The sequence below is a fragment of the Notolabrus celidotus genome, chromosome 3 (genome assembly GCF_009762535.1).
Source record: "Notolabrus celidotus isolate fNotCel1 chromosome 3, fNotCel1.pri, whole genome shotgun sequence".
NCBI classification, from domain to species: domain Eukaryota; kingdom Metazoa; phylum Chordata; class Actinopteri; order Labriformes; family Labridae; genus Notolabrus; species Notolabrus celidotus.
This window is the reverse complement of record NC_048274.1, coordinates 4,793,323-4,802,661: the sequence shown is the minus strand read 5'-3', so window position 1 is coordinate 4,802,661 and position 9,339 is coordinate 4,793,323. Positions and strand designations below refer to the sequence as shown.

The 9,339-nt window shown below is 43.5% G+C and overlaps 1 protein-coding gene across 6 annotated transcripts in view; it reads left to right on the top strand.

Moving 5' to 3' along the window:
* Positions 1 to 9,339, top strand: part of samd4a (sterile alpha motif domain containing 4A) — a 60,359-nt gene that overhangs the window by 3,132 nt on the left and 47,888 nt on the right. For all 6 annotated transcript variants that reach the window (XR_004630902.1, XR_004630901.1, XR_004630900.1 and 3 more), the window contains exon 2: positions 880 to 1,547. Coding sequence is in view for 2 of the 6 variants with exons in the window: in XM_034681021.1 (XP_034536912.1) it covers positions 1,352 to 1,547 (196 nt within the window). In the remaining 4 variants the exon portion in view is untranslated. The remainder of the gene's footprint in view (positions 1 to 879; positions 1,548 to 9,339) is intronic.

Sequence of the window (9,339 nt, the reverse complement as noted above, 5' to 3'; positions counted from 1 at the left end):
ACGCTCCTTATGAACTTTAAAGAGGATGCTGCGTTATTGCACGCCACAACTTAAGTTAGCTAGCAAGAACAGGGCTAAACCTCTTTCATGAGGGATGGATCAAATCTTTAAACAGTGCAGAAGTTTGTTGAACTCATAACAATTAGTCTAAACGAACACTTCAGCTACCGGTGTCACAGATCTACCTGTGTGTCTGTGTGTCTGTGTTTACCTGCTGTCAGAAACCATCTCATGCAGTGTCTTCTGGATCAAACCATCTACAGGGAGAGGAGGGGTGGATGTTTTTTGGGGTTTGTATATAAGGCTCAAGTAGAGGACTTCTTAAAAAAGAAGTGGAGTGACACTCATTTGATTGACATCAACGTGAAATAGGGAGATTGTCGGGAGAAATAACAACTCGGTATGAGCACATAACTCCAGTGCTCTCCTCTCTTCACTGGTTGCCTGTTCACGCCATAGCAGATTTTAAAGTGTTACTGTTGACTTTTAAAATTGTAAATGGCTCTGCACCTTCTTATCTCACCGACCTGGTGGATCCATATGTGCCTGCTCAGGCACTTTGCTCTCAGGGGACTGGCCTTTTAGGTGTCCCTGAGGTCAGCAGGTCTTTTAAGTCCTTGCACCCACTTTATGGAACAGTCTCCCTGTCGACATTAGGTTAGCATGTTCTGTTGATGTATTTAAAGCAAAGCTGAAGACCCACCTGTTTACTGTTGTTTACTGTTGTTTACTGCTGATGTTTCTTATGATGTGTTTTGTCTTTGTTTGTTATTTGTTTTTAAGCTTTGTAAAGCACTTTGATTGAAAGCGCTCTATAAATAAAATTATTATTAAACATATTCTTCCTTCCCTCCACTAACTTCTAACATCCTCCTGCAGGCTTAAGAGGGATTCCCTGAAGGAAAATGCCAGTGAGGCTGAAGCTGATGTGACACAAAGTGTGCTGGAAGAAGGCTGACTCATCAAATATCAATCCCTTTGGGAGCTGACAGCCGAAAGCAGCTCATATCAGCTAATGCCGAACTAGAAGAGCACCCCACACCCCCCCAAAGCTTTCACAACAGAGATTATCAGACAGAAGAAGACGGCGCAGAAACCCTGCCAGCAGGAATATATTCACATCCAGATTTGGAGACTGCTGACCTGCTGTCGCTGCTGCCAAGAAAGCTAGGAATGGCATTACAGTGCTTCAGCTGAAACCTCAACGACTGCTCTGCACATTCAAACATCAACGATCAGCTGAGAGAAACACAGACACCCCACCTGCATCCACACCCAGAGTTTATCCAAGCCATCTGGGTGAAGTCGCTCCCCACAGTCAGTCTCCCCCACAATCACGCCTTCACAGACCATGATGTTTCGTGATCAGGTGGGAGTGCTTGCAAGCTGGTTCAAGGGTTGGAACGAGTGCGAGCAGACAGTGGCTCTGCTGTCCCTGCTGAAGAGGGTGAGCCGGACCCAGGCCCGCTTCCTGCAGCTCTGTCTGGAGCACTCCCTCGCTGAGTGCACCGAACTGCAGGTCTTGGAGGGAGAGGCCAACAACCCAGGTAAGAGGACCCAGTTGTTGAGACACTGACGACTGGAACTACATCCATTCATATGTGGTGACAATGTTTTAAAAGGCTCTGGATTTTCCAGCGGTTGTTGGTAGAGCCAGTCTGATGATGAGCTATGAGATCGTTCAGATTGTGCATCAACAGGACTTAGCGGATGTCCTCAGAAAGGGGGCGGAGTCTATTCAATCTGTTTAAATACATGTGTATATTGAGTATTATTAAATGTTTATGTATACAATCTACATTAACAATCTAAATGGACCAAAAAGAGACAGTAGGCGGGATCAGCCAGCGGTGACTTCGTACATGCGTGATACATTTGCAGTCTGGATGCTGAGGGGTGAACGCCTCCTGCTCTGAATGCTGCTAGGAGGGACTCACAGCAGCATCCACTGCTCATTGAGTAGAGTAAGAACGATACATGCTTTCACTTCAGTCTCCAAAAGTCTCAATTTAACACCAAAAATAGTCGCTAGATTTGTTGCTAGTCGCTTTTTTGAAAATGTCGCTAGAAGGGTCTGAAAACTCAACACTGATCCAGAGTGCAGTCAGATGTATCCACTCTACCTTTCTCATATTTGAGGCAAAGATAGTATGAATTTTGATAGTTTGTCCCCTCCTTTAAAGCTAGGGTTGGCAGCCACGGAAAACTAGCATGAATTTGAATGTAGCATTTCCTCAGGACTCTGTCTAAGATAATTTTAACCAGTGTAACAAAAAGTGTATCAAAATCTGACTACCAACCCCAGCTTTAACAGACAAAGCTCCATTTTATTTCATTGTAATGTCTTTTTTAAGGGCATATTCTCCCAAAATCCCTGCAGTCCCTGACCCTTGACCAAACACACTCGTATACAGGCCTCTCGCTGGCATTAGAATCCACTTCCTGCCCCAAACATTCCTGAAACTCCATCAAGAGACGTAAAAAGCTGAATCACTGCTGTTATGAAACTGCTCATGGTGCGCTGCTGAAGCGAAGCCAGTCAGAGAGGGAATGTGGACGGATACAGGGGTTGTGTGTAGTGTTTGCTCAGCTGGCACTGTTGCTGGTTGGAGACATCAGTCAGTCAGTCAGTCAGTCAGTCAGTGTGCCAGCCTATAGTGCTGTATCGCTCTCTGGGCTGGTATTGCGCCAAGGCACCCAGGGGGGGTTCTGGCTGGGTTTTGTTGCATCAGACTGCAGCGTGGCCATGGAAACAAAAACCCTGGCAACCAACTGGGCTCATGAAAAATAGAGAGAAGTGCTGCTGCTGCTGCTGGAGAGCCGGCGTCTGAGCGTACCTATAGCAACATCTGCATTCAGCAACACATCTGATGGGCTGACATAATGGCCCTGCCCTGCAGAGACACACACACATTACACAGAGTTTCCATCGGGGTTTACAATGGGCAGTGGCTGCAGTTAATAGCGGCTGCTCTGTGTTATTGTTTAATATAAAGTAGATCACATCAAAGCAGACTATATGAAGTTTCCTCAGCCGACCCCTCCCGTCGTCAGGCGGCTTCAGATCAGAGCGGATTGATGGCGTGGGGCGGGCAGAGGGGGGCTGACGTCTTTGACAACTCAACAACAGTTTGTCACTTTCTTTTGTTAACAGAGTACAGTTCATGACGCGTGAGTCAAAGAGACCCCGGCATGTGATCTTTGTGGTGATACTGGAGTCACAGTGGTAATTAAACGTCACACCCGACCCTTTATGAATCTGTATTTCCCCACTAGAGGACTCAGATTCTGATGACTCGATGAAAGGGACTGTGAGTTAAAGATGGAATTACTTTGAGCTGTGTTTGATGTTTGTGACTTTTCACTCAAATGTGTTCAGGGAGTGTCTTTCTTCATAACTCCACAGGCGCTCTAAGTCATCATGGATCAGCTAGGACACATGTGATTCTTGACTTCTTCTTGACTCTAGCTTACATCCATAATCGATGAGTATTTCTGATCTAAACGGTCGGGAGTTCGTATATGGTGTTTTATTTTGAAATTGGTGGAAGTTGCATGCGATCCTCGTGCCTGACTTCCTGTCCAGTAGTTCTTCTCTGTGCAGATTGACGTGTGCTGGGCGCGGGCTCCATCGAAAATAGACTCAAAGCGTATCTCTGCCGAGACACGCCGTGAGCATTGACGAGAATGGGAACGTATTGGCTGTGACGTGTGCGGCTCAGCCATAACAGACGCTGCTTATTCTGTAAACATTGGGGGTGAGGCTTTTGCGTCTGAACAGACATGACGACCTGCTCTCTGTTTGTCACCAGGTCAGTGATTTACAATGTGTGTTAACTTATGGTTGGAATCACACTGTAGAACCCATGCGGAAGTGTTATAAACTGCAGTTCATCAAGCATCCACTTGAGGCTGGCTGCAGAAACACCGGAAACCACACACACCCCAGTTCAAAAAAGACGATCTTTGCAGCATAAATAAACATGTTTACAGACTGGTTCAAAAACGGCTTCGGTCTGAAGAGCTAATTTCTGTATCGGCACACATTGTATGGGGGGTGAATTTTTTTATAAACCGACGGTTCAGAAGATATTAAGATTACTGGTTTTCCCCATTTAAGGACATGACTGACTTGACTGACTTGACTGACAGGCAGGAACACTGTAGCTGTTGGCTAGGAGGCTCAAAGCCCGCCTCTTTACCTCACACTAGCTCGGATGAAGATAGGTTGAGTTTGGCATTTCCAATATGGCCTGCCGACGATTGGCTTCAAAACAGCCCTTCAGAAACAGATGGGTGACGTCACGGCTACTACGTCCATTAATTATACAGTCTATGTGTAGAACTCAAGAAAAGTCTGTGGACTGGACCAGACCGATACAGATGCTGTCACAGTAAACACACTGTCGTCAACACTCCTGGATTTCATTTCAATCCGTACATTTAGTTTTATTTTCATTCAAAATCACTGCTGTACTAAATATGAAACATTGTCAAGCTGTCCAGCAAAGTTACATTCTCGACACACACTAACTAATCTACACATTAATCCTGAAGGCTTCTCAAAACTGTTCATATTTCCTTCTTTTCAACATGCATGGTATTGTTAACATACAACACGTTTCTTCAGATTTTTCTATGCAACACTCTGTCCCAGTTGAATCACTCTGAAGTACGAGTATTTCGATGAAGTGCCTCTACATTAAACTTTGGGCCCCACCCTCGAGCTCCTCTTCCACCTGTGTCAGCTTGCGTTGGCCTCCCGTCCACTGATTCAGCTCAGCGAGGTAGAGCCTGTTTCAGCGCTCTAGACTTTACATTAGGACGCACGCTGCTGAAAAGAGTGAGATTGAGAAGGTTGTCTGGTTACGTGATCCCTCTGGTATGTTGTGGTAGCTTGTTTGAGTGTATGTGCCAGAGTTCGGCTGATGCATCAGTCTGCTGCTTTACTGGACCAGTTCAGAGCTTCTATTCAATAAATCTGTCACTTCAAATGTTCTGTTGAGATGTTCCCGAGTATTGATTCCTTCAAACTCTGTCAGGAACATTGTTGTGATTTTACTAACCGATCAGTATGAAGTGCAGTGAGTGTGCTGTGAGAGAGCTGCAGGCTGCTAAAGGGTTAACATGCAGCTGGAAGTCCTGGGCTGAGTGGAAAAGCGCAACTATTTGGAAAGCGCTGTACAAATGAATGGAATCCTCAGTGACCTACTTCTCCGAGCGGCTGTGAGGCGTCCTTGTTTTAGGACCCGGCGAGTGATGCGACTTTATGCAACTTTACAGGCGATCATAATCAATGTGGGATCACTGTCTCACTAAAACACAGGCAGAGCTCCGTCTCACAAGATGAACTCGTCATGTTATTTTTAGATTGTCATGATTCGTTTTACTCCCGTGAGTTATTTGCTGCTTCATACCTCAGCGCCTCAGTCTGAACAGCCCAGCCTTTATCATCCTTACCAAATCTGTTCTTCATGTGAGAAACCTCAAAGAGAGAGTTTAAATCCTGGTTTTGTTCAGTGATTCTTGAATGATAGCCTGCAGCAGTATTTCAGTAGTGGTTATTGAGGAATGTAACTTCCTGTTTTTCCTCCCCCCCCCCTGAGGAGAACAAAACTCCTTTTGAGACAATCTCAAGAGGGACAATATCCGATCAGCTTGACGGGACATGAATAGTAGAAGAGAGCTGTCTGAAGGACGACACACACACACCAGCACGCTCACACTTATGCACTCACACAATCACACACACAGGGTGTAGTAGAGTTAGTGTAAGGGGTGGGGTGGGGACGGGACACTGGGCCTGGTGTTCTGAATGACTAACTTCATTTTCCTGTGGTGTGGCGTATTGCTGACCTGGCCTGCACAACTATTTGAGCTGGAAGGAGGCAGGCAGGGACTCGGTTTGTAGAAGCAGCTGTCTGAGAGCTGAAGGGCAGAGATGTGGCTCAATGTAGAGCTGGGCGACATAGACAAAGATGTTATCATGATAACATTTTTCATATCAGTCGATATCGATAAGTATCAGGACAAAATATCAAATCATTATTTGATTTTAATTTAAAGGCAGATTTTTGCTCTTGAGTGAAAGTTGAAGACAGTTTGTTAGCTTGTATCTGGATTTAGTTTTCTGATGAGCTTCTTGAATCCATCATTTCTGACACTGCTAACAGGAAGCAGGTCTTTTGTATAAGATGAGATTTTTGTGAAATTTTAGTTTGTAGATTCTTATTTTTCTCAGATTGAGGTTATTTCCATAATTTGATTTACATTTACAACAAATATATATCAAACAGTTTTCTGTGTATCAGTTTAGTAGAGTATTGTTTTGAGTTATGCACTCACCTTTTAGGTTACTAAGGGTTACCGGCAGAGTGATGCTGTTTCCCACAGTGCAGTGAATGCATCACGGTTATTCAGTGTTCAGTTTTACTACGGTCGCAGTGGACATTAAACGTGTTAGAAATGCACAGCAGAAGTTGTCTCTGTGCTCTTCCTTTACCCACATCCTGAAAGTATATTTCATGAAGTGTATTAAGTTGATAGTTAACGCTGAGTCGACACAGTGTCAGACTATCAGCTGTGTTTACATTACATTTCTTTAAGCCCCGCCTACCTCTCACCTTGCAACATGATTGGCTGTTCAATGCAGTCTTCTTATTCTGTCTAATGTTGGGTGGCAACTAGCGTCTAAGACACATTAGCACCTCCTCCCTTTCCAGTCTTCGCGGGGTGTAATTACAGGTTTATTTATATCAGACTTTTATCGAACATTTGTTATATCTCTATTGAGAGAATACATATATATATATATATATATATATATATATATATATATATATATATATATATATATATATATATATATATATATATATATATCACGATAATTATCGTTTTTGAATTATCGCCCAGCCCTAGCCTGAGCCTAGTACCAATCTAATAATAATAATGATGTGTTAGTTGAAAAACAAATGCTGTTTACTCTCCACCTTTTGTAAGCCCGGCCTTGGTTTCCAAAGAGCTTTCTTTGTTATCTTGTTTATCAGAAAGTTGAAAGAGAATTTAAAAAAAGTCTAAATAAATAAAAACTTATTCAACATCTCTCTTTTGTGTCCCCTCTAGAGCATCTGAGAGAGATGCTGGATTAAAACTTGAAACTGCTTTATTCAGTGTTTTATGGATTTGAACCATCAGGGTTTCTAGCTTTGGAGGGAGGAGAACTTGGTGGATGATTTTACTTTTGTTTTGAACTTCGTGAAAAGTGAACAGTGAAGGAACCTGAAGATAAAAACAAGCACAGCACATGGATGCATTCTGAGCTGACCTTAAAGGAAGTTCAGCTTGCTGCCCCCTCAGACGATCAACCACTGCTTTTCTTTCTCTTGGTTGGGAGCAGCAAAATATATAATCCAGTATCCAATTGGTGCATATACTAAATTCTCAAGCGTTCTGCATTTTATATGTATTACAGGTCTATTCAATATGCTGGTAGCGAAACAATCTAACCAGAGTACCAGAACTACTCTCCTTAGATCGGCCACAGCAGATAGAGAGAACATCAAATGTAATGTTTTCATCATCTGGTTGATTCTCTTCTGTATTCAATCTCAGGATTCGGTCACCGTGATTCTCCCTGGAAGTTTGAGCTTCGACTTAAACAGCCTCAGTGGAGAATCTAAGTTTGAAGTGAGACTTCAATCTAGGTCAAAATATGACTTTCAGCGAAATGATTACTTCTCATCGGAGCTGCAGGCACTCGCTTTGCCTCTAATGTTTAAGAGAGAGAGAGAGGGAGAGAGAGAGAGAGAGAAAGCATACCTCTGCATTTTTCTGTAAGTAAGATGACTGACATGGAGGGAAAGTCTGCTCTGTATAATGGTTGGTATTACTCTCTGCCTAAACTAGGTCTGATGAAAAACCTGGGCTGGAAATCAGCATTCCCGGCTGAGGCGGTAAACGGTTCCGGCGTTGGGGATACTGTCTAGGAATGTGGGCACGTCGGAGCACACTTGAGTCAGGCGCTCGGCGAGGTGGGACGGGGGCTTTTCCAGCGTGGGGGGAAAAAGACACAGTGGAAAAGGAAAACTGATTCCACCTTCAGTGGAGCTAAGGTCTCCTGAGTACACCGCGGTATTGCAGAGGGGAGGGTGAGAGCGGGAGGAGGGGAGGAGGAGGGGGAACGGGTGGGTAGTAGAAAGGAAAGAATGGAGGCTCAGAAAATACTGGTACCATTTACAGCTGAAATCCATTCACCACTTTCACTGCAGACTCCATGCTGTCAAACAACCTGCTCCGCCAAACACTCATTAAAAAGATCATTTGTTGATTGCTTTCGACGGTTTCCTGCTGAGAGTTGATTGGCTGAAAGCTGATTGTTAGGATATTAGTACTGATTTAAAGCAACTGGTAGCCGCAGTAGCCGTCTAAACAAGTAATTCAGAGTCTTGTATGAATCGTGGAATGAATCCAAAAAGTATGAGACTTGTTTCAATCTGAATTCAAGTTGCAGACGTTCAAGTTTCTTTAAACTTCACAGATACTGAGACAGACTCTTCAAGATCAAACACGGAGGATCAATCGTCAGGTACAGCATTACCATCACTGTACATGGACGCTGGGAGATTCCAATCAGAGCTTGAGATATCAATCAAAATATAATCTGTCAAGTCACGCTGAACACTATTTTAAAAAATACTTTTTTTAAAAATGTATTGTCATTTTAGAAAAGCTATAGTACAGTCCATGAACATAAATAAACATTTTCAGGGACATTTCTAGTACGTGAGTCCTCCCTCTTGTCGTGGGTATGTGCTCTGAGCTTTAGTTGGTACGTCAGCTTTTCCATTATATAGATATCCTGAATGATTTCAAACCAGTGTTTCTGGTGATAGCTTTTTTACTGGCTATGAGTACAATTTTAATCAGATACCTGTCTTTTTCTTCTTCAATGTTTCCCAAGTACATAACGGCAGAACAGTTTGGAATCTCATAACCTGTAATGTCATTTATAGTCCTATTTACAACATCCCAGAAGGGCTTTATCTTAGAGCAGTTCCAGAAAACATGTGTGTGGTTGGCCTCTTGACCACCACAGAGCCTCCGACATGGCTGGGGTGTTTGCAGCTGCCTACTCTTCATCTGGGTGGTTATAAAAAAAACCTAGTGAGGTTTCTCCAGCCAAACTCTCTCCATACCTGTGAGCTAGTGGTGGTACAATGTGTCATACACATTCTATACTAATCATCCTCTGAGATTGCAATATTCAACTCTGATTCCCATTTGTTTTTGATGTAAAGTGTTGAGTTGACCCTGTTTCCCCCAGAACTTTATAAAAGG